Source organism: Acinonyx jubatus, chromosome B4 (genome assembly GCF_027475565.1).
Source record: "Acinonyx jubatus isolate Ajub_Pintada_27869175 chromosome B4, VMU_Ajub_asm_v1.0, whole genome shotgun sequence".
In the NCBI taxonomy this organism is placed as follows: Eukaryota; Metazoa; Chordata; class Mammalia; order Carnivora; family Felidae; genus Acinonyx; species Acinonyx jubatus.
In genome coordinates, this window is record NC_069387.1 from 73,812,137 (window position 1) to 73,839,099 (window position 26,963).

The window sequence follows — 26,963 nt, forward strand, 5'->3', positions numbered from 1 at the left end:
CCTGCTAAGGATTCTCTTTCTCCCCCTCTGCCCATTTCCTCTGCTCAAGCGCTCTTGCTCTCTCAAATTAAAAAAAACAAACAAACAAAAAAAAAACAAAACAAAACTTACCATTTTATATACATTTCTGAATTTGCAAAAAGAGAAGGATTCTGCAAAGTCAAAAACAAAATGAAATCTGAAACCCAATGAATTAAATGAATACCAAACCTGACTTTTACCCCAAGGATTTCTGTTGAATCCCAGAAGGTCCACTCTAATGACTATTGTTAACCATGGGCTGTCCCACAGTAGGGACTTTAATTTAGACTCCTGTATAACCTGGGACCCAAAGATGGTCAGTAAGTGACAGTGTCACCATTAGTTCTGAGTTAAAAAAAAAATTTAATCTTCATAACATCGAAGCAAGTTTCAAAATTCCAGCTTCTGATGTGATTTTAAACATGTCAAGTGGGAAATTTAATTTAAAATAGTTCCTTCAGGTGTTGTACACTGAGCATGGAGCCTGCTTAAGATTCTCTCTCCTTCACTCTCTCTGTGTTCCTTTCCCCAACTCATGTTCTATCTCTCTCTCTGACAATATAAAACAAACAAACAAACAAACAAGAAAGGATAAGAACCATATGATCATTTCAATACATGAAGAAAAAGCATTTGACAAAGTACAACATCCACTCATGACAAAAACCCTAAACAAAGTAGGGACAGAGGGAACATATCTCAACATAATAAAAGTCATATATGAAAGATCCACAGTTATTACCCTCAATGGGGAAAACCTGAGAGCTTTTCCTCTACGGTTGGGAACAAGACAGGGATGTCCACTCTCACCACTGTTATTTAACATAGTACTGGAAGTCCTAGCCTCAGAAATCACTGTTCACTATGACATGATACTCTTTGTAGAAAACCCAAAGACTCCACCAAAAATTGCTACAACTGATACACGAATTCAGCAGTCACAGGATACAAAATCAACATACAGAAATCTGTTACATTTCCACATACCATAATGAAGCAGCCGAAAGAGAAATCAAGGAATTGATCTCATTTTCAATTGCACCAAAAACCATAAGATACCTAAGAATAAACCTCACCAAAGAGGTAAAAGATCTGAATTCTGAAAACTATAGAACACTTACAAAAGAAATCAAAGATGACACAAATAAACAGAAAGGTATTCAATGCTCAGGGATCAGAAGAACAAACATTGTTAGAATGTCTGTACTACCCAAAGCAATCTACACATTTAATGCAATCCTTATCAAAATGCTAACACCATTTTTCACAAAGTTAAAAAAAAAATCCTAAAATTTGTATGGAACCACAAAAGACCCCAAATAGTCAAAGCAATGTTGACAAAGAAAAGCAAGGCTGGAGGCATCATAATTCCAGACTTCAAGCTATATTACGAAGTTGTAGTCATTAAATAGTAGACTGGCACAAAAACAGACATGTAGATCAATGGAACAAAATAGAAAGCCCAGAAGTGGACCCACAGCTATATGGCCAACTAATCTTTGACAAAACAGGAAAAATATCCAATGGCAAAAAGACAGTCCGTCCAGCAAGTGGTGTTGGGAAAACTGGACTGCAATATGCCAAACAATGAAACTGGACCACTTTCTTATACCATACACAAAAAAATAAATTCAAAATGGATGAAAGGCCTAAATGTGAGACCAGAAACCATCAAAATCCTAGAGGAGAACACAGGCAGCAACCTCTTTGACCTCAGCTGCAGCAAAATCTTACTAGACATGCTGCTGAATGCAAGGAAAACAAAAGCAAACGTGAACTATTGGAATTTCATCAAGATAAAAACTTCTGCACAGTGAAGGAAACAATCAACAAAACTAAAAGGCAACCTTTGGAATGGGAAAAGATATTTGCAAATGGCATATCTGATAAAGAGTTAGTATCCAAAATCTATAAAGAACTTGTCAGACTCAACACCCAAAAAACAAATAACCCAGTAAAGAAATGGGCAGAAGACATGAATAGAACACTTTTCCAAAGAAGACATCCAGATGGCTAACAGAAACATGAAAAGATGCTCAACATCACTCATCATCAGGGAAATACAAATCAAAACACACTGAGATACCACCTCACACCTGTCAGAATGGCTAAAATTAAGAACACAGGAAACAACAGGTGTTGGTGAGGATGTGGAGAAAGGGAAACCCCTCTTGCATTGCTGTTTGTGAATGCAAACTGATGCAGTCACTCTAGAGAACGGTATGGAGGTTCCTCAAAAAAAAAAAAAAAACTAAAAATAGAATTAACCTACAATCCAGCAATTGTACTAAGTATTTACTCAAAGGATACAAAAAATACAGATTCGAAGGTGTACATGCACCCCAACGTTTATAGCAGCATTATCAACAATAGCCAAACTATGGAGTGAGCCCAAATGTCAATCAATTGATTAACAGAAAAAGAAAATGTGGCATATATATACAATGGAACCTTATGCAGCCATCTAAAAGAATGAAATCTTGCCATTTGCAATGGTGTGGATGGAGGTAGAAAGTATTATGCTAAGTGAAATAAGTCAATCAGAGAATGACAAATACCATATGATTTCACTCATATGTGTAATTTAAGAAACAAAACAGATGAACATATGGGAAGGGAGAGGAAGAGAAGAGATGGAAACAAACTACAAGAGACTCTTAATGATAGAGAACAAACTGAGGGGTGATGGAGGGGAGGGAGGAGGATGGGCTAAATGGGTGATGGATATTAAGGAGGGCTCTTGTGATGAGCACTGGGTGTTTTATGTAAGTGATGAATCACTGAATTCTATTTCTGAAATCAATATCACACTATATGTTAACTAAAATTTAATTTAAAAAAAAGTCCTACCTAAAAAATAGCATGGAACAATAGGAAACTAACTAACCCTAGGTGAAAGATCTGAGATGCAGGAAGGAATGGTGAACTGATACCAGTGATCATCATGAAACAGGGCTGTTGCTACATAATAGGAATAATGGGGTAAATGTGTGGCACTCAGCTGAACCTCTAGGACATCTCTTGGCACTGCAGTTATAGGAACTACATCTATTCCACAAATGGAATAGAAATGCAAAATACTGCATTGCACTTAAGTAATAAGTCTTCCAATCTCTAGGTACAGCTCTGATTAAGTTCATATAGGATACTGGGAATTAAATGTGCTCAGTATGAGATAGATGATGAGAGTTATTCAAACTTGAAGTGAGTGTGTGGGGTGGAGTCACCCTATTCCTTATAGAAAGCTAAGAACAAATGAAACTTGCCAAATTTCTAGCCAATAACTTTATAGGAGTTTCTGGAACAAGCATGTCAGGAAATCATAAACAAAACCTCATTAGGAAGCACTGAGACAATCTGCTCACTGACTCACTGACAGGAGTCTTAATTAGTCATCACCTAATATCATCACCAAGCAAAAGCTCCAAAAGGAGTGAAAGCTGGTTGTGGATTCGAGGCTGGAGCAGGGGCAGGGAGACACAAACTGACAGGGAAGAGTTTGCACAGAGAAAGAGGAGGAGGAGGAGGAGGAGGAGGAGGAGGAGGAGGAGGAGGAGGAGGAGGAGGAGGGAGAGGGAGAGTGGGAGAGAGAAGAAGGAAGAAGGACAAAGAAGAAGAAGAAGAAGGAGGAGGAGGAGGAGGAGGAGGAGGAGACGAAGACGACAAAGATGACAAAGATGAAGACGATGAAGACAAAGATGAAAGAAACAATCAAATCCTGCCTATTAAATGAGTCAGTCTGCTTACCAAAAATCCAAAACATGAAAAAAGTTAGTTCTAAAAAGTCTAGCCAACAAAATCATCAATTTGCTACTATTTTGGAACCTTATCACATAGACATCAGCATACATGTTTTTAAGATACAAAAAGGGATTGGGGCGCCTGGGTGGCTCAGTTGGTTGAGTGTCCAACTTCAGCTCAGGTCATGATCTCATGGTTCGTGAGTTCGAGCCCCACATCGGGCTCTGTGCTGACAGCTTGGAGCCTGGAGCCTGCTTCAGATTCTGTGTCTCTCTCTCTCTCTCTCATTGTCCCTCCTTCGCTCGCTCTCTGTCTCTCTCCCTCTCTCTCAAAAATAAACATTAAAAAAATTTTTTTTTAAAGATACAAAAAGGGATAAATGAATAACACAGTTTAAATATTACAATTTTCTGAAAAATTGAGGCAAAATAAAATAAAATCAAACAGCTACTAAGATAAATTATTAGCTATCTTTAAAATTATTCTCATTAAAATTAAAACTGTAATGGATGGAATAATCTCTACACTACATTGCTTATATATTAATGGGTGATTGTGAAGATAGTACTATGAAATTCTTTCAGAACACAACATAGAAAAATAAAACATAAGAAATTAAAGCATTTAAGAGACATAGAAAATAGGTTGAGAAAATGCACATATTATAGAGCCCTAACGAGACTGTTCAAAAATTCCAAAAGGCAAATGAATGATAGAAAATTCATATTTGAATAACCAGAAAATCTTCCATAAATAAAGATATATTTTATTCATTTTAGAAAGTATATTATCAACATCAAGCAAGATAAATAAATATAAATTTATAGTAAAGCATATTCTGGTAACTCTGAACATCAAAGGTTTTGTTTTGTTTTGCCATTTTAGTCGTTTTTAAAAGTATGGTTCAGTGACCTTAAGTACATTCTCAGTAGTGTGCAACCATCACCACCATACATCTCCAGAACTTTTTCATCTTACCAAATTGAAACTGTAGTTACTAAACAATAATTCCCCATTCTCTCCTCTCCCCATCCCTGGCAACTAACATTATACTTTGTGTCCCTATGAATTTGGCTATTCTAGATACCTCACGTGAGTGGAATCATACACTATCTGTCCTTTTGTTCCTGGCTCATTTAACTTAGCATAATGTCCTCAAGGCTCATTCATGTTGTTGCCTGTGTAAGAATTTCCTTCATTTTTAAGGCTGAATTATTTTCCATTGTATGTATATCCACATTTTGCTTATTTATTCCTTTGTGGACTAATATTTGGGTTGCTTTGAATTTGGGCTATTATGAATAATACTGCCATGAACATGGGTATAAAAATATCTGTTCAAGTACCTACTTTCAAATTCTTTTGGGCATATAACCAAAAGTGTGATTGCTGATCATATGATAACTCTATGTTTAATTCTTTTGAGCAACTGCCATCCAAACTATTTGCCATAGTGACTGCACTATTTTATATTCCCACCAACGGTACACAAGGGTTCCCTTTTCTCCACATCCTCACCAACATTTATTTCTTGTCTATTTAAAAACAAAAATTTTTAATAATCTCTACTCCCAACGTGGGTCTTGAACTCACAACCCCAAGATCAAGAGTTTGTATGCTTTACCAACTGAGCCAGCCAGGCACCACTCTTGTCTTTTTGATACTAGTCATTCCAACAAGTATGAGGTGCTATCTCACTGTGACTGTGATTACGCATTTCTGGTCTGATGTGTCATCTAAGGCCAATGTCATTTGTGTATCATTTGTGACAACATGGATGGACCTTGGGGGCATTATGCTAAGTGAAGTAAGTCAGAGAGAGAAAGACAAATGCTTTCATACAGTGATGACACTGTATGATTCTGTTTATATGATTTTTGTAAAAAGACCAGTCTATAGTGGAAAAAGCAGTTCAGTGGCTAACAAGTGGTGAACAAGAAGTGACTGGAAATGGATATGAAGTCATCTACTTGGGTGTTGGTAACTTAATACCTGAAAAAGGCTGACTTACACAGCAGTTTACATTTATTAAAATTAACTGAATAACACTCTCAACATTTCAGCATATAGATTTCACCTCAAAAGAAAAAAAGAAGTAGTCAAATTTTGAATTCTAGTTAATGATATACATGCTGAAATATTTAGGGTGAAATATACTGATTAGGGTGAAGTGTACAGATGTAATTGTAACTTTTTTTGAAATGCATCTGAAAAAGGTACATTGATGAATGGATAGACAGATAGGTAGATGATAAGGCATGCATAGGAAAATGCTAATAGTAAAATTTAGACGTGATTTTGTAAATGTTCACTCGTAGAATTCTTTCAACTTTGCTGTATGTTTGAAATCTTTTATTTTCAAATTAAATAAATGCTGGAAAAGCTTGAAAACAATATTTGAATTTTATAAGTAACAAAATACCAATGAAATTAAAAACATTAAGAGAAAATAGAGAAAAATCATAAGTCACTAAAATTGATTCATGTTCAAATATGAAACCCAAATATACCATTAATTACTAAAGAAATTAAATTGGCAATCAAAATTTCCCCTCCCTAATAACAACAAAAAGCTAAGTCCTCAAAATTTTAAAAGCAAATTTCATAAAACCTTCAAGGAAGTGATAGTTCCTTTTTTATGCAACTTTTTAAAGAAAATACAAAAATGAAAGCAAGCATACTAGTGATGCCAAGATTAGATGTCTAGACAAATTTATATAGGCAAAAAGCAGATTAGTGATTGCTCATGGCCAGGGTTGTGGGGAGGGAATGGAGAGCGGCTGCCCATGGGTGCTGAAGTTATTTGAAGTAATGAAATGTAGTGATGGCTGCACAACTGTGAATGTGCCAAAGACCACTGAATCGTATGCTTGGTTTTCTTTGCTTGTTTTCTCCTTTCAGAGATTCTCATTTATTATAAAATGGTTTCACAAAATTCCAAAAATATGCCAAACTTCCCAGTTTCCACCATGTGCATGAGACCATTTAAAATACAACCCTGCTGTGGGACGCCTGGGTGGCTCAGTCAGTTGAGCGTCTGACTTTGGCTCAGGTCATGATCTCACAGCTCAAGTTTGAGCCCCATGTCAGGCTTTGTGCTGACAGCTCAGAGCTTGGAGCCTGCTTTGGATTCTGTGTCTCCCTCTCTCTCTGTCCCTAACCCACTCGCATTCTGTCTCTGTCTCTCTCAAAAATAAATAAACATTTAAAAAAAATTTTAAATACAACCCTGCTGCCACTGACCATTCTGTGTCCCATATTGGCCGAACCCCAGAACTATGGGCACATACACACATGCTTGAGACCAGAACTTCCTTTTGGAAACTCTCAAGCCAAAAGGTGACAATCTGGTACCCTAGCTCAAAGGAAATGAGTGGCAGGAATTTGCATATTTTAAAAAATTGAGGGGTGCCTGGGTGGCTCAGGGAGTTAGGCCTCCGACTCGATTTTGGCTCAGGTCATGATCTCATGGTTTGCGAGATCGAACCCCATTGTTGGACTCTACACTGGCAGTACAGAGCCTGCTTGGGACCCTCTGTCTCCCTCTCTCTCTCTCTGCCCCTCCCCTGCTCATGCTCTCTCTCAAAATAAATAAATAAACATTCAAAAAAAGTTGAGTCAAACTCATCTGGGCTATAGCCCAAATTTTTTTACTCTAACTGTGCAAAGAACAGGACTTGGATTTGGAGTGGGAGGTCAAGACTGTCCTTCACAGAAGCAAATGAAGGCAACTGTACCTTGCAGCAACAGGCTCAGAGTCTCCCTCCAAGGCAGGGTCTGCCCAAGAGGCTACAGGGGGGGTTTTCCTAACATCAATCATCCCCGGGCTGGCTCTGTGCAGGCCCTGCTGGGGTCAGGCAAGGGCTCAAAGTCCAGGACAGACCTACCTCACCCATGGGTAGCACCTGCCCCACAGGGCCTCAGCAGTCTCCCCTGCTGCAGCTTCTCTGCAGAGCCCTGCTCCTCACGGCACAGGCTTGCACATTTCCAGGTTAGCAGTGTTGCTGGAGCTCCTCTGGCAGTAGCCCCTCCCTGAGGGTGCTCCAGGTGCCCAGGATGAGGTTCGGGACTGGGTCCATGCCCCACTATCATGACCTGAACTGTATGCTTTGAATAGGTGATCTTTGTGATTTGTGAAACATAATCTCAGGAAAGCTGATGAAAAGACAACACCAGGTGAATGTAAGAAAAAAATCATACTATCTGATTTATGAACATAAATGGGAAATTCCTAAGTTAAATATTGGCAAAAGTTAATTCAGTCTTTACTACTCCACCTAAATAGGGTGATTTCAGGAATGCAACGATTCTTCAATACCAGAACACCTTACTGATACAATTTAGCATTAAAAAAAATAATAAAACCATATAAATGTTAGGATTGTTTGTTCCAGCTTTGTGACAAATGTTGTTGGTATTTTGATAGGGATTGCATTAAATGTGTAGATTGCTTTGGGTAATATAGACATTTTAACAATATATGTTCTTCCAATCCCTGAGCATGAATGTTTTTCCATTTATCTGGGTCATCTTCAATTTCTTTCATCAATATTATCAGAGTATAGGTCTTTTACTTCTTTGGTTAGGTTTATTCCGAATAGCTTATGGGTTTTGGTGCAATTATAAATGGGATTTATTCCTTGATTTTTCTTTCTCTGCTTCATTATGGGTGTATAGAAATGCAACAGATACCTGTACACTGGATTTTGTATTCTGCAACTTTACTGAATTCGTGTATTAGTTCTAGCAATTTTTTGGTGGAGTCTTTTGGGCTTTCTATGTAGAGTATCACATCATTTGCAAATAGTGAAAGTTTTGCTTCTTCTTTGCCAATTTGGATGCCTTTTATTGCTTTTTGTTGTCTGAATGCTGTGGCTAGGACTTCTAGTACTATGTTGAATATTAGTAGCGAGAGTAGACATCCCCTGTGATCCAGTAATAACACTACTAGGTATTTACCCAAAAAATACAAAAACACTAATCCAAAGGGATACATGCACCCCTATATTTATTGCAGCATTATTTATAATAGCCAAACTATGCAAGAAGCCCAAGGGTCTATCAACAGATGAATGGATAAAGAAGATGTGGTATATAAACATACGATGGAATATTAGTCAACCATAAAAAAGAATGAAATCTTGCCATTTGCAACAACATGGATGGAGCCAGAGAGTATAATGCTAAGCAAAATAAGCTAATCCAAAGAAAAACAAATACCATATGATTTCATACATATGTGAAAACAAAACAAAACAAATGAGCAAAGAAAAAAAAAGAGAAAGAGGCAAACCAAGAAATAGACTCAACTACAGAGAACAAACTGATGGTTACCAGAAGGGTGGGGGGTGCAGGGATAGGTGAAACAGGTGATAGGGATTAAGGAGTGCACTTGTTGTGATAAGGACCAAGTGTTGTATGTAAGTGTTGAATCACTAAATTGTACAACTGAAAATAATATTACACTGTATGTTAACTAGAATTTAAATAAAAACAAAAAATAAAACTATATGACTATTTCAATAAACTTATTTTTTATTCAACATGTATTTATTGCATGCCTATTATGTGACAGATACTATACATTAGTAAACAAAAGAGAAAGGGTCCCGGTCTTCAATGGAAACAGAAAAAGCATTTGATAAAATTTTACACCAATTCTTAGTAAAATGTAGTTAAGAGAGAATTATTATAAGTGAATTCACTTATAAGTGTATTATATATCTTATAATGTAAGATATATTGATCAATAGCAGAACAAACATCATCCTTAATGTTGAAACATAAGTTTTTTCACTGATCCCAATAAAAAGATGTTTGTACCAGAGGTTCTGGCCCATGGATTAACTTTAAAAATGAAAAACATACAACTCAGCACCAAATAAATAATCCAATTAAAAATGGGCAGAGGACCTGAATAGACATTTTTCCAAAGAAGACATTCAGATGGCCAACAGACACATGAAAAGATACTCAACATCACTAATCATCAGGGAAATGCAAATCAAAACCACAATGAGATACCACCTTAAACCTGTCAGAATGGTTAAAATAAAAAACACAAGAAATAACAAGTGTTGGCAAGGATGTGGGAAAAAAGGAACTCTCTTCCACTGTTGGTGGAAATATAAACTTGTACAGCCACTGTGGAAAACAGGATGGAGTTTCCTCAAAAAAAATTAAAAACATGTGTGGCTGGATGGCTCAACCAATTGAGCATCAGACTTTGGCTCAGGTCACAATCTCACAGTTCATTGGTTTAAGCCCCACATAGGGCTCACTGCTGTCAGCACAGAGCCCATTTCGGATCCTCTGTCCCCTCTCTCTCTGCCCCTCCTGTGCTCATGCTCCCTCTCTCTCAAAAATAAACAAACATTAAAAAAATAGGAATACTATATGACCCAATAATTCCACTACTGGGTATCTATCCAAAGAAAATGAAAACACTAATTCAAAAAGATATATGTACTCCTATGTTTATTGCAGCATTATTTATAATAGTCAAGATATGGAAGCAACCTAAGTGTCCATCAACAGACAGACAGACACACACACACACACACACACACACACACACACACACACACACAAATTCTACGCAGCCATAAAAGGATGAGATCATGCCATTTGGGACAATGTGGATGGATTCAGAGAGTATTATGCTAAGTGAAATTGGCCAGACTGAGAAAAACAAATACCAGATTCACTCATATGCATAAACTAAAAAAAAACAAACAAATGAAGAAACAAACAAAAAAGCAGAATCAGACTTATAAATACACAGAAGAAACTGATAGTTGCCAGAGGGGAGTGGGGTCAGGGGATGGGCAAAATGGGTGAAATGGAGAGGAATATACGAGATTCCAGTTTTGGAAGGAAAAAGTCATGGGAATAAAAGGCACAGCATAGGGAACATGTCAATGATATTGTAAAAACGTTGTATGGTGACAGATGACAGCTACACTGTAGTGAGCATAGCATAACACATAGAGAAGCTGAATCACCTCTATGTTGTACACCTGAAACTAATGTAACATTGTGTGTCAATACACTCAAATAACTTTTTTAATTTAAAAATAATAAACATAAAAAATAAAAATGAGATACATAAAAATTAGAAACAGAAAAAAAATTATTTGCTTTTATTCAAGATGAAATCATTAAAATGTAATTTTAAAATCCAATAGTATTTATAAATAAGCCATTAGAAATAGGAAGATAGTTCGACAAAGTTAACAGATATAAGATTAGTATACAAAATATCACAACTTTCCTATGTACTAGAAATAACCAAGTAGTAAATGTAATTGAATTTTTAATTCATAATAGAAACAAATAATGGAAAAATATCTGGTACTATATCTAACAAAATTTGTGTGTGTCACCTTTATGAAAATAAGTTTTGGGATGCCTGGGTGGCTCAGTTGGTTGACCATCTGACTCTTGATTTCAGATCAGGACATGATCCCAGAGTTGTGGGATCAAGCCCTGCATAGGGCTCCACACTGGGCATGGAGCCTGTTTAGGATTCTCTCTCCCTCCCTCTCTCCCTCCCTCCCTCTCTCTCTCTCACTCCCACTTCCCTCTCTCCCACTCTATAATTTAAAATATTTCTAAACAAAAAAAAATAAGTTTCATCAATGGTAACTGCAGAATAGCCTTTGTGAATGAAAATGTTGAACCTTTGCATAACCATCATGCCCAGCCATGGCCACACTGCAAATTCATGGACCAGAACTAGGCTCACCAGGAAGGAAGAGACTGGCACTCACATGGTAGACTATTCTACGCATGATTATTTCAAACTGCCTTGGCAGTGGAGTCCTTCTGGTGAGAACTCACCCTATATATTTTCTCAGTTTCTTTGCTTATAATTTACACAATCAAAATACACTGTGAAACATACATGTTTGAAACTATTTTATATTCTTGAAAAAGTAGTGAAGATTGGCAGAGATCAAGATTGCCCTTGATCTCTTTAAGTTTATAATTTCTGCTACTGGGCAGTACAAAGTGAAGGGTAAGTAAGTAAAGCAAGTAAGTAAAATCTAAAAGGTAATTTCAGGGTCGTCTGGGTGGCTCAGTCGGTTAATCATCTGACTTCAGCTCAGGTCATGATCTCCCGGTTCGTGAGTTCACACCCTGCATCGGGCTCTGTGCTGACCGTTCAGAGCCTGGAGCCTGCTTCAGATTCTGTTTCTCCCTCTCTCTCTGCCCCTCCCCACTCGCACTCTGTCTCTCCCTCTCTCAAAAATAAACAAACATTAAAAAAAATTAAAAGGTAATTTCAGAAAGAAATAATGATTTTTGACCTTGATAACTTTAATCTCCCAAATCTCCTTCTCAGTAATCCTCCAATTGTATTTCATGATCCAAGGGGCTTTTGCTGAAAATCTATTGGTTTCTTTTTAGAGTTTGTCATAGGCACAGTGCAGCATTTGCTCTGCCATTGACTCTCTCACATTCTGCCATTTCTGTAGCATTATTAGGGCTGAGTGGCAGAGCTACTTGTACAGCAGTGTCTCCCTCTCACAGCTGTAGAGACTACAATATATAGAGATAGATAGATATAGATATAGATGATATAGATATATAGATATAGATATAGATATAGATATAGATATAGATATCTTTTCTTTGCAAATGACAGAATCTAACTCTGACTTACTTAAGTGAAATAAAACAAAACAACAATAACAAAGCATTAAAAGGAAAATTCATGAACTGGGTCTGGGGTAGCTCATAGCACCAAAGGGACAGTCAGTGTGTCAAGGTAGTAAAGAAAACAGGCTTTGGGATAAGTCTATTTGATTCCAAATTCCACCCCCATCACTTACCTCTCTGAGTCCACATTCTCTTTTCTGAACAAGGACAACTAAAGTATTTACCCAAAGCATTTGTTGGGGTATTTAAGTGAGATAATATATGTAAAATACTTAGCACAGTACCTGACATGATGCAAATATCTAATCACGTGCTTTTAATATAATTCATTTATCAATCTTCCTTGAAAGTACAGAATCTAGGATAACAATAGTGATCTTAGCAGCAGAGGCGCTGGGATAGGCTATCAGTGCTGCAAAGAGAAAGGCTGAATCTGAATCTCTCTGAATCTATCCTCAAGATTAAAATTTCTAAGGGAATGGATGGTCTGGCACTGACCATGTGCTCATTCCTATACCAGCCACTGTCTCAGGAAGAATGAGCAAATAACGAGTGGGGGAGGAAAGAGAATTTGGGGACACCAGAATTAATAGTCTCTCTAGAACTATACTGAACAACATGGAGTTTAGTTACTGGTAGGATAGTAAAGATAGTGTAAGCTGGCAATAACAAAGTCTACCATACTGTCTGTAATAAATTAAATATTTTGTAAGAAAAATTGTAAGACAAGAGGTTTACCCATCTATTTTCCTCTGAATAGGACAGAACGACTATCATTCCAAGAAAATAACTCCACCTTTTCTTAAACATTTTAAAGAAACAATGTAAGGCATCTTGCAGATCATGATTATCAGAAAATTCTCCTTAATATTCAGGCACTACTTATTGTGCTTCTATTCATTTCTCCCCTCATCATTCTGATTTTGTAGCCTATCAATTAGAACGCTAGACACGTTTTCTCAAAATTCTTCTCACGGCTGCCTTCACCTCTTTGTTCTTCAGGCTGTAGATGACAGGATTCAGCATAGGAGTGACCACACTATAGTGCAAGGAGAAGATTAACTCTTGAGTGGATCCTAAATTTGGCATGAGATAGCGGAGTAATCCTGAGCCATAAAAGAAGATCACTGCAGTGAGGTGGGAGGAGCAGGTCGAGAAGGCCTTGTTTATGCCTGTGGTAGCATTCATACTCAGGATGGTGAACAAAATGCAAACATAGGAGAAAAATATCAGGAGGAAATTTCCAAAGAAATGCAGGAGGCTGGAGCACAGCAGGACAGTAAAACTTGCAGACACGTCACAGCAAGACAAAGAGTAGAGAGAAGGCAGTTCACAGCTGAAGTGATGTATATTTTGAGCCCCACAGAAATCTAAATTGAGAGCTACAAGGATATTGATAAGAGCATCCAAAAAAGCCACGCTCCATGAGCCCCACACCAGCCCCATACACAATTGTCTGTTCATCATCTGGCCATAGAGCAGAGGGGAGCTGATGGCAACATAGCGGTCATAGGCCATGATAGTGAGTAGGCAGGATTCAGTGCCCCCAGTGGCAAACACAAAGAAGGCCTGAGCCAGGCAGCCCTCTACTGAGATGGTTTTCTTCTCAGACAGGAGGTTCTCCAACAGCTTGGGCACAGTGACAGAGGAGTGGCAGAGATCCAGGAAGGACAACTGTCCCAGGAAGAAGTACATGGGGGTGTGGAGGCAAGAATCAGCCCTAATCACCAGCAGCAGCATCAGGTTCCCCATCAGGGTCAGGAGGTAAATAACAAGGAACAGTACAAAGAGGAGAGCCTCGATCTGGGGGTCAGCAGACAGCCCGAAGAGGATGAACTCAGAAACAACACTGTGGTTTCTCATTGCCTTCAATATTTCCTTTAGAATGTAAGAAATAAATCAGATAAAGCCTCTTCTTCTAACAAATATTCAAGTGTTTTAATGCTCTTCTCCACTCAGAAAGTTTCATACCTACTCAAAAATTTATGCTCTGAAATGATAAACTTCCTTAAGTCTCTAGATTTCCTAAAATCTGAAATAATCTTTTTACAGGATTCCAACCCAAGATCAACTCCCTGTCCACTTTTATTGTTCTTCCTTTTAATGTCTTAGAATTTATTTTTTGTTGTTGTTTTATTATTAAAGCTACTGGACGATGTTTTGTAAACTCTTGATAATAATCCAGTAGAGAGGGAGAAATTGCAGGAGGAATAAGAGAAATTGCAGAAATAGTGTCTGAGAGCGGCTGGGTTGCAGAGCAGAAGCAGAGCATGGCCTTAGGTGGGAGTGGGTTTAATTCATCCATCAAACATGCATAGATTTGTTGTTGGGAAGGAAGTAGTTCCCATCTAATGGCTTGTTTTTTCAATAAATATTTAAATGGGGTCATTAATGGAAACTGAAGATGAGTAGTGACTAGAGATTTGCAGAGTGAGGAAAAAGTGAATGAATTAGAAAGAAGGCAGCATAGAGGTATCCTGGATGCAATACAACTGATTAAGGGAAACTGTTGATGAATATGGGAACATACTCTGGTAATAATCTCTATCCCCAGTTTGTGTCATCTATTCAACTTCAGCTCTAGTCTGTTGCCCTTATGCCATTTGAAAATATAGACTACCTACTCACTTTCCAAAGCTTAGCTTTCTCTATTTCCTACTCTGGACTGACAACCCAGATTATAACTACAGACTCAGAATGACTCTCCAACACCACTGACTATATCATCTTGACCCCTCATGTCCTGCTTTGTCTCTTGCACTCATACTCCAAGACTGGCACATTGAATTTCTCAAAGAACGTATTATTTCTTTCCCATTATTTATCCAAACGACACCTAGAATTAAAGCTATTCTTAGGAATCAAGTCCACACCGCTTGTACTTCTCACCTAGGTGACCAATAACTAGCACAGAATTAAATGAAAACCTTTTCAAATCCAGTGATCCAGAAGACAAGTTTGAATGTCAGTGTGAGAATTCAGTGTTAAGGTGGAGCCTGAAAATTCCTGTTGGATACAGACCTCTCCCTTGATTTCTAAAAGAGGGGATAGTAGGCTAAGTTGTATTATTTCTAAAAACCTAAATACTTCCAGTCACATAATGATTGCATTTTCCATATAATTTTTTTCTTTTGCTCACCACTGTAGTTCTAGCTACAGCAACTTGGATTCATCCTGAGAGCAGAACATCATTGGCAGAAGATGCCGGAAAACCAAGGAACCAAACCATGAAATGCAGACAGAGAACCACCCATTATAATTTTGGAGGGCACCAAAAAGAAAGGCTCCTCATCTCTAAATGGAGCCCCACTTACTAGCACTAGAAACTCCTTAAACTTTGGGGAAATTTTCTCTCTTAGAAATAAAGGCAAAAGGACATTTTCATGAAAGATAAACCTGGAAAGTATGCCCTATCAGCAGCCATACTTCCTCAAAAGTATATAGGTGTATTGTAGTAGAGTTATTTGAGGGATCACATAAATAAATAAAATCACTTCTATTTTTACCTGGTGCTGCAATTTCATTACTCTCGATGTTTCATTTATTCAGACTCTGAGTCCAAATTTAGAACAGAAACAGCTCTGAGAACATTACCGCTATAATTATTATCACAATTAGGTGGAGTTAGCTGACTAGATAATTTCCAAAGAATAGCTGCCTAAGAGGAGCTTCTTTTAAGATGAGACATACAAAAGTACCTAGCATTATAACTGCTCCAAAGGATAAAAATGAATATGTGAATGAGTGAATAAGTGAATGAAGGAAACTTAGGGGAAGAATAGTCTAGGGTTTTACTACTCACAGGGAACAGATCTGATTAGGAACCAGTACGGGATTTGGACAGTCGAGGCTTGCATGAAACCAGATGTATGAAGGGCACCGAAAAATTTTGCCAACTGGAAATGTTTGCCCCATTATAGTGTCTCATGCCCTGGTCTGAACCTCCACATACCTCGGAGCATATAATTACAGAGAATACCTATAACTAAAGATGTAATTAGTTTCTGGACCCATACATTTGGAGTGCTTGGAGAGAGTTATTTTTGAGTCACAAAGTACCCAAAGTCTATCATTGATGTCCTATCCCTTCTCACCTCTTACAGACAGCTCTCAGCCTTCCCGAACTTCCAGGTTTCTGGTATAATGTGGCCTTTGAGCACCCCCAAAACAAGGAATAAAGCTAGATATAAAAAAGATCTTGCCCCAGTTGTCCCATATGTAAAATGAAAGCTAAAAATTATTACCTTGAAGAGTTGTGAGGACTTAAGAATCCTGAAATGTTGAAGACTCATTAGATTCTCTTTTCTTCACACCCAATGCAAGGGTTTAATTTTCCCAAAAGAAGGAAGAGAGGTGATTTTAAGGAGCAGACCAAACATTTCAGGTCTCAGAAATGAATGCCATGTCAGAGAGAGACGGGGAGGCAATGATATCCAGCCCAGGAGAACAGAGAGGAGATGAGAGCTATAAGAAAGGAAGTGCCTGATGAGGGGGTAACAAGAAGCAGCAGTAATTGAAGCAGAAAGGATCCTATACAGGGAGCACAGAAGCAGATAAATTCATCAGAGAACAGATGAAAAATATTACCATGTGTCTGGGTTTTTCTGGTGCAGAATATGTCCCGTTTTTCTGAGTTGGTGGGCATGCCACTGAGCTCAGGAGAAATTCACAAGAGAGAAAATGTGCCACAACTGTCCAGTCATGTGAACTGGCATTGCTTTTTCTATTTAAAAACTTCCTGTGCATAAAGAGAAACATGTAAGCTCAGTCCTCAAAAGCCTCTGCAAATAAAGGCTTCAGAAAACTCTTCTAAATTTTGACAGCATCTTTACACTTATCCCTTAGTGATTCCATAAAATGACAAAGGAAAACTTGAAAACTTAAAATTCCTAACAATAAAGCAATTTCTTTCATATTTCCCCCAGCATAATTACACAATAATTTCTGCACATATCTCTCTGTATGAGTGTTAATATATTGCTCAGAGCACCATCCTGACAGAAGAGGCTCAGGTCTAGCCTTTCAGAAGGGATTGTGGGTTAAGGTGGCCAATGAGATGGCAAAGTATGACCTGACAGCCCAGGGGACATTGTGGGTCCATCCTGATTGCTGGAAAGCTCAGCTTGAAGCTTGCTTTAGACTCATTAGCTAAACATGGTTACTGAATGATCCCTCTGGGAATTCCTACTAAAGTGATTCACAGCTTCCCTTTTAGGTCATTTTTCTAATGTTGTCATGTATTTGATTATTACATTTATTCAGATGTAATTATTATATATGACATCATCGTTACTACCACCACCACCACCACCACCACTACAACAACAAGTACTACTACTACTACTACTACTACTACTACTACTACTATATGGTCAATGATAATTTAAAGTTATCAACATATTTGACTTTTATTTGCTCAATTTTTTCTATGGCACAAAAACAAACACATAGGCCAATGGCATAGAATAGAAACCCCAGAACTAGACCCACAAACGTATGGCCAACTAATCTTTGAAAAGCAGGAAAGAACATTCAATGGAAAAAAGACAGTCTCTTTAACAAATGGTGCTGGGAGAACTGGACAGCAACATGCAGAAGGTTGAAACTAGACCACTTTCTTACACCATTCACAAAAATAGACTCAAAATGGATAAAGGACCTGAATGTGAGACAGGAAACCATCACAACCCTAGAGGAGAAAGCAGGAAAAGACCTCTCTGACCTCAGCTGTAGCAATTTCTTACTTGACACATCCCCAAAGGCAAGGGAATTACAAGCAAAACTGAACTACTGGGACCTTATGAAGATAAAAAGCTTCTGCACAGCAAAGGAAACAGCAAACAAAACTAAAAGGCAACCAACGGAATGGGAAAAGATATTTGCAAATGACATATCGGAAAAAGGGCTAGTATCCGAAATCTATAAAGAGCTCACCAAACTCCACACCCGAAAAACAAATAATCCAGTGAAGAAATGGGCAGAAAACATGAATAGATACTTCTCTAAAGAAGACATCCAGATGGCCAACAGGCACATGAAAAGATGTTCAACGTCGCTCCTCATCAGGGAAATACAAATCAAAACCACACTCAGACATCACCTCACGCCAGTCAGAGTGGCCAAAATGAACAAATCAGGAGACTATAGATGCTGGAGAGGGTGTGGAGAAACGGGAACCCTCTTGCACTGTTGGTGGGAATGCAAATTGGTGCAGCCACTCTGGAAAACAGTGTGGAGGTTCCTCAAAAAATTAAAAATAGACCTACCCTATGACCCAGCAATAGCACTGCTAGGAATTTACCCAAGGGATACAGGAGTACTGATGCATAGGGGCACTTGTACCCCAATGTTTATAGCAGCACTCTCAACAATAGCCAAATTATGGAAAGAGCCGAAATGTCCATCAACTGATGAATGGATAAAGAAATTGTGGTTTATATACACAATGGAGTACTACGTGGCAATGAGAAAGAATGAAATATGGCCCTTTGTAGCAACATGGACGGAACTGGAGAGTGTGATGCTAAGTGAAATAAGCCATACAGAGAAAGACAGATACCATATGTTTTCACTCTTATGTGGATCCTGAGAAACTTAACAGAAACCCATGGGGGAGGGGAAGGAAAAAAAAAAAAAAAGAGGTTAGAGTGGGAGAGAGCCAAAGCATAAGAGACTCTTAAAAACTGAGAACAAACTGAGGGTTGATGGGGGGTGGGAGGTAGGGGAGGGTGGGTGATGGGTATTGAGGAGGGCACCTTTTGGGATGAGCACTGGGTGTTGTATGGAAACCAATTTGACAATAAACTTCATATATTGAAAAAAAATTTTTTTTCTACTAAAATTGCAAAGTTTGATAGCTGAAACTGCAATGGATGAGTTCAACACAAATCAGACAAAGCTGAAGAGGTATTAGTGAATCAGAAGATAGGTCAGAGGAAAATAAGAACTCATACCTGTGAGCATTTTCTTTCTCCTAGAACTTCTTTTAAGTTTCATTTAGTGCAATTCTTCTTCATGATGTATTTATCTCATCTTTACTCTTAAATGATGTTTGACCAGACACAGAATCCTAATGGGGAAGCTTTTGTTTGTTTGTTTGTTTATCCAGTACTTTGAAGATGTCTTCTGTCATCTGTCTTTTGTCTTCTTGTTAGTCTAATTCCTCTCTTGTGAAGGCAGTTGTTAATCTAACTGTACTTCTCTGGAGTTCATTTGTCTTTTCTCTCTCGCTCTCTCTTGCAGGTTTTTAATATTTTCTCTTTTGATTTTTAGTAACTTTATTATAATATGACAAAGTGTGACTTTCTTTTTTTAATTTATTTATTTAAATTCAAGTTAGTTAACATACAGTGTAGTATAGGTTTCAGGATTAGAACCCAGTGATTCATCACTTACATATAACACCCAGTGCTCATCCTAACAAGTGCCCTCCTTAATGCCCATCACCCATTTAGTCCACTCCCCTCTGGCAACCCTCAGTTTGTTCTCTGTATTTAAGAGTCTCTTATGGTTTGCCTCCCTCTGTTTTTATCTTTATTTTCCTTCCATTCACCTATGTTCATCTGGTTTGTTTCTTAAATTCCACATGAGTGAAATCATATATTTCTCTTTAACTGACTTATTTCACTTAGCATAATACCCTCTAGTTCAACCACATTGTTGCAAATGGCAAGATTTCATTCTTTTTGATTGCCAAGTAATATTCCAGTGTGTGTGTGTGTGTGTGTGTGTGTGTGTGTGTGTGTGTGTACACCGCATCTTCTTTATCCATTTATCAGTCGATGGACATTTGGGCTTTCTCCATGATTTGGCTATTATTGATAGCACATAAACATGTATAGATAGATACATATAGATACATAGGTAGGTAGATACATATACATATTGATAGATAAACATAGGGGTGCATGTGACCCTTCCAATCAGCATTTTTTTTCTTTTCATTTAACATACTTGGGATTTACTTATAGGGCTTCTAGTATTTGTAGTTGATATACTTTTTTAGTTTGGAACATTTTCATCCATTATCTTACATGTTTCCCTATATTCATATAGATTACCTTATTCTCTCTCCCTTCTCTGTAATTCCATGTACATGTATGTTATCCTTACCATTCTATGCATTAGGTATTTTATATTCCCTTGTTTTTTTCTTTATTCTTTCTGTACCTTACTGAATACACTTTCTTCTTACCTACCTTATAAGTCATTAGTATACTCCTCAACACTGTCTAATATCCTTCAAACTTATCCATTAAGATCTTAGTTTCAGCCACTGAATTTTCTAGAACTTTCACTTAGATTTTTCTTATAGTTTCCAGAAATATTATGCCAAATTCTCAATCTTGTCTTTAATCTCCATAAATATTTTAAGTTTATTTGTTTTAAAGTTATGTGTCTGAGTCTGTTTCTACTGTCTTTAGTTTTTGTCTCCCCAATATTGTTTATTTTTTTCTATTGAGAACAGGATGTTATTATGAAAATTATGGAAATAATTTAAAGCTCTGGCTTATTTTCTCTTCCTCCAGAGAAAATTTTCACTAGCTTCTGTCAGACAGCCATGGACATTCACAGTCCTGGATCATTCTCATGTAATTCCAGGGGCTGAGATGAAGCTGGGCTTCAATCCTTATGAAGTTGGGCTGCTTCCAACTTTTATTTCAGGGTATTGCCCTTCAAGGCTCCAACCCACCCCCTTGGTGGTCCCTGCATTCCATTTTTCCCACTAACTTTAGGAAACTGTCAAAATAACTTTTCACATTCTCAACGACCTCTTCAAGGTGCACTTATGTGAAAAAGAGATCCCCGAATGCTGAGCTTGCTTCTCTAGATTTTCTTTTCTTTGGGATGATGGCTCTAAAATTCTTCACTGTTTTCTTAGTTTTAAAATATCTTCAAAGCATATATTAAAAATATGCTTTTCAAATAAAGATCCCAGAAATAAACCCATGCGTATATGGTCAATTAATCTATGACAAAGGAGGCGAGAATATACAATGGGAAAAAGACAGTCTCTTTCAATAAATGGTGCTGGGAAAACCGGACAGCTACATATAAAGGAATGAAACTGGGACACTTCCTTACACCATACACAGAAATAAATTCAAACCAGATCAAAGACCTAAATGTAAGACCTGAAATCATAAAAATCCTAGAAGAGCACCAGGCACCAATTTCTCTGACATTGGCTGTAGCAACATTTTTTCTAGATACCATCTCCTAAGACAAGGGAAGCAAAAGCAAAAATAAACTATTGGGACTCCATCAAAATAAAAAGGCTTTTTGCACAGCAAAGGAAACTATCAACAAACAAAAGGACAACCTACTGAACTGGAGAAGATACTTGAAAATTATACCTGTGATAAGGGGTTAATACCCAAAATATATAAAGAAATTATATAACTCAACACCAAAAAAATAAAATAAAAACAGTCCAACCAAAAATGGGCAGGGTACCTAAATAGACATTTTTCCAAGAAGACATACAGATGGCCAACAGACACATGAAAAGATGTTCAGTATCACTAATCATCAGGGAAATGCAAATCAAAACCACAATGAGATACCTATCAGAATGGCTAAAATCAAAAACACAAGAAATAACAGGCGTTAGCCAGGATATGGAGAAAAAAGAACCCTCTCGCACTGTTGGTAGGAATGTAAATTGGTACAGCTACTGTGGAAAACAGTATGGAAGTTCCTCAAAAATTAAAAATAGAAATACCACATGATCTGGGGTGCCTGGGTGGCTCAGTTGGTTGAGGGCCCAACTCTTGATTTTGGCTCAGGTCATGATCTCATGGTTGTAAGACTGAGCCCCATATAGATTGAAATTCTCTCTCTCTCTCTCTCTCTCTCCCTCTGCCTCTCCCCCAACTAAGCACATGTTATCACTCCCTGTCAAAAAAAAAAAAAAAAAAGTTCCCTACCGTGCCCAGTTTGCAGACTTTTATAAATAAATAATCACTGAACTTTTTTAAATTTTTCTTGACGTTTGTTCATTTTTGAGAGACAGAGACAGAGTGCAAGCAGGGGAGTGGCAGAGAGAGAGGGAGACACAGAATCTGAAGCAGGCTCCAGGTTCTGAGCTGTCAGCACAGAGCCTGATGCAGGGCTCGAACCCACAGACCACAAGATCATGACCTGAGCTGAAGTTGGCCGCTTAACCAGCTGAGCCACCCAGGCGCCCCTCACTGAATTTTACTGAATGTCTTTTTGTGTCTGTTGCAATAACGTGGTATTTTTTTCACTTAAAGTTTCAATTAGTGGGTTTAAATAAACTTTTTTAAAGCTTGAATTAGAAAATTCTTGCATTCATAGTATAAATCCAACCACTTTAAAATTAGAGGATTGGAGAAAAAACAATTCCTTCTAAATATATTCATAGTCAAGGTTCAAATGAATTAATTTTCCCAAACCTTGTAACTAGAAATTGAAAGGTAGTAAAGAGCAAGTATTAAAGTTTATTTACATCTAAAATACTTTTCATGTTGCCTGTCTCAAACACACACACCATTATATATGAAACATGTAAGTAAAATATCATATACCTCTCTATCCATCTCTCTCTCTCTCTTTCTGTCTCTCTGATCTATCTGTGTATCTACACAGACATACACACAGAGACACACACAAATGTCACTTGTAGCTCATTTGCTCTGTTCTTGGGAAAAAAAAAAAGGAAGGTGACATTTCATTCTTCCACTGAACTGAAACCAGAAATGCCTTATTTTGATTTACATAAATTGGCATTAGAAGCTGCTCCTGTAACCCTGGAGCATAATGGCATTATCAGGTCACACAACTCCTGTTGTTGTTGAGAAATAAAGCAGGGGCTCTAAGTTACAGGAAATAAAATGAAGATAGTTCCTCTAATTAAATCAATCAGATTCAACAGGTGGCATAGCCATTTTTACCTGAGATAGAAACAAGAGAGAAATGATCACAAACTGTAAGCACATTAGGAAGGTCTGGGAGATACGGAGTTTGGCTGAGCAAGTCTGATAGCTGAGAATAAAGCCCATTGACTACTTTTTCTCTTCCTACCCCTTTTTTTCTTTTCTTCTTCTCTTAATGCAACCTAAAATTAAAGGTAATTAGAATAAGCTAAGAGTTAAGAGAAAGATACAAAATTATACCTTGACTTCCTTTTTTAAATGTTTATTTATTTTGAGAGAGAAAGAGAGAGCACAAGCAGGAGAAGGACAGAGAGAGGAAGAGAGAGAATCCTAAGCAGACTCCATGCTCAGCATAAAGCCAGACACGGGGTTCATTCTCAAGAACCCTGAGATCATGACCTGAGCTGAAATCAAGAGTCAGACGCTTAACAGACTCAGCCACCCATGCACCCCATTGACTTCCTTTTTAACACTTAAATAATTCCTTTTTAACATTAATTCCAAATATCATATTTTAAAAATAGTGCCTGAGTAACCACTGCAACAGATTTACATTTTTTTGTAAATGACATATGCGAAGCTCAAAGTCATAAATCATGGAGGCATGAAGAGTAAAGAAACCAGCTGGTTCAGACCAAATGACTAAGACACCACTGCCTCCTCGTGGCACAATTCCAGAATGACAAGTTATGATTAGTGGAAGGTGTTTTGTTTTTTCAAATCAGAGTTTCGACAGCCAATGTCACAGAAGCCATGGCTTGGAGTAGAAAGAGAGTTGCTATAAACATCCCAGAAAGACATGAGAAGAATAGCAATTCTGAAAAGAGACAAAACCAGAGGAAAGTTATCCAGGTTTTCTTTCAGGTCCCCCAGGTATGGGGGCAGAGAGGTTAAAAAAGACTTGAGTAATAAGAAAAGCTGGACTTCCGTAGTTCCAGAATGGTTGGTATGCAGTAGAGGGAGATTGTACAGAAAAACTAACAGACACTTAAATCAAGTCTACATTACAGGCGTTGCTCTTTTCTGTATCATGTAAAATTATATATATACACATATACACAACCTGGTATTTCTTCATAAATATATAAGACCCAGGCTCAAAACAATGTCATTTATTGTATGTTTGACTATGAATAAGTTACTTAATCCTCTATTAGTTTTCTTATCTATAGGGATAATCATAGTAACTACTTCAGTGAGTTTTTGCAACTCAGTTTAGTGAGTTTTGCAGTTAAAAATGTTAATAATAAAAATAATGACATGATTGAGTCTTTACCATGTGCCACAGGCTATTTTAAATGTTTTACTTTATCTTATTTCTTCTCAAGACATTTATAAAGCATGCAAAGCTCTTAGCTAATACTATGTCAGCAGTTTGTACTCAATAAACAATATTTTTAAAGTCTGTAAAGCGTCCTCTATATCTCAAGTCAAGTAGGAGGAACACGTTTGTTTACACAGTTCAGCCAATAAGACGCGTTGTCCAGGCACTGTACTGGGCTCTGGGAATATAAGGATGAGTAAGACAGAGTCTCTTCCTTTAAGACATTTATATTATGTGGAAGAAAGTTGTATTAACAGCTATAATGCAACATAGTAATTTATATTACAACAGTGTGACAAGATTGCTATGGGAGTTCTGAGGAGGAAAAAAAATCATTCTTCATCAGATGGTCAGGGAAATATTCACAGCAAAGATACCTATTTGACTTTGCCTTGTCTAGATCACTAAATTTTAGGAAGAAAAGAAAAAAAATCTTCCTGGAAAAAGAAACACTTTATAGTAAAGGGAGAGAGATGTGGACATGTAACATTTGAGATTAAGAGGATGAATTCTGGAATTAAATAGAGTTGAACTGAAGTCCCAGCTCTGCTCTTCACCTGCCTTCTGACTTTGGACAGGCTACTGCTCTTTCTCCTGTTCCCTTGCCTATAAAAAGGATGTGACAATCGTGCCCTATCAAAGGTTGGTTGTGAGAATTAAATGAGATGTTCACATAACATTTGGCACATTGTCTAGCCCATTAGTGTTGCGTTGTTATTAATATATTTCCTTCTAAGTTGTCATTTGCTGAAAAAGGAAAACCACCTACTAATTGCTAATTTTTTTGTCGAGCAGAATTAACCATGTTAAATGGATTGTAAGATGCATTTGTATTTCAGAAACACTAAAATATGAAAAATGTCCACCTTAGAATCAAAGAAGATTATATTATCATAATTATGAGGACCAGTCTGCAAAGAATCTTTAATGCTATCCTGAATATTCAGATTTGAGCCTACTGTTAAAATCCTTCCCTTGTTGGTGGTTTCTAGATATTTTGTTTATAGTTCTTAAATCACACCTTAAGGTTAATGTTAACTTTCTGTTTCGTGTGGTCTCTAACATGTCCTCAGCAAACAGTGGATATTCCAAAGAGTATGGAATTAAATGGAATCTGACCAACCCATGAAAGGTGACCATCAGGTTCTCATCTTCGAACTCAAAGGAATAAGCCATAAGATCAGTACAAAATGAATACAAAAGATGCAGTTTTTGCCTAAACCCAATAGCTGATAGATAACTCCCCTCCTCCCACTGTGTGCTTGTTTGTTTAACAAAAACAAAAAACAAAACCAACTACAGCAGTGGTAACTACATGTTAGAGTGCCTCTGAATCATGTGTTAATACATGGATTGCTGCCCACACCCTAAGAGTTTCTCCTTCAGTAGGTCCAGGGTGGAGCCCCGGAACTTGACTTGTTAAACCTGGTAGGCTAGTACTGATGAATCTAGTCTGCTACACTTTGAGAACCACTCAAGTAGAGGCAATTGGGCCTCCAGAGTCTCAGCCAGGGACAATTATTCAGAAAGGTCCTTGGCTCGTCTGACCTTCTCTCTGGTGGGTTGGGTAAGTCTGCCTCAAGGCCCAAAAGCCTGTGAGGCCTCTCCAGTCAGCTGCCTTCTCTGGTTCTGGCTCTTCTCTTTGTTTGGCATTCTCTACATCCATGATAACATTAGATATTGTCCTGGGGAGAAGGAACTGTGCTCCCACTGAGCATTATTAGCCATAGAGAGAGATGAATGGGAAGTGAGATTCTGCCAGGTATCTCGGGGTCTTGTTACTGCAAACTACACTTGTCTCTTTAGGCTCCGGCAGCTTCTGCCTCCTCTGACAGATCATAGGAGGCTTAGTTAAGGAAAATTTGTGGAAGGAGCTCCCCAGTGTCCAAGCTCAGGAACAACTGCTGAACTTTAGCCTCCCTCATCTAGAGACCTCTGAAGAAATTGGCCAGCTGCCCACTTTGTCTTCAGCTTCCTCTCAGCAAAAGTATTAGAAATAAAAGAGAGGGGATACCCTTGAGGTATTCCTAGTGAGCTCCAACCTGACCTGCTATAGCCAAATGCAAGCATAAATTGTCTTCAGCCTCACTAGCTGGGATTGTTTAGAAGCTAGCTGGATTTAGAAAATATTTGTTAACTGCTACAGGAGAGGGATTACACCAGTTAAAACCCTGAATTATAAACATTTAAAACACATAACTCAAGTAATTAAACATACATGGCATTTTGTTATTGGGATGTCTGAACAGAATAGACTCCTCCTTTCCATTATAGTTCACACATCCTTTCTACTGCTTTGTTATTGTAACAGTGAC

At 37.7% G+C, this 26,963-nt stretch overlaps 2 protein-coding genes across 3 annotated transcripts in view; both read right to left on the bottom strand.

The window, feature by feature from the left end:
• Positions 1-26,963, bottom strand: part of LOC106969344 (olfactory receptor 8S1-like) — an 82,284-nt gene that overhangs the window by 24,846 nt on the left and 30,475 nt on the right. The window lies entirely within an intron of this gene.
• LOC106969343 (olfactory receptor 8S1-like) lies at positions 13,372-14,355 on the bottom strand. Its single transcript, XM_015065852.3, has one exon. The coding sequence runs from the start codon at positions 14,287-14,289 to the stop codon at positions 13,372-13,374; it is 918 nt and encodes a 305-aa protein (XP_014921338.1). The 5' UTR covers positions 14,290-14,355.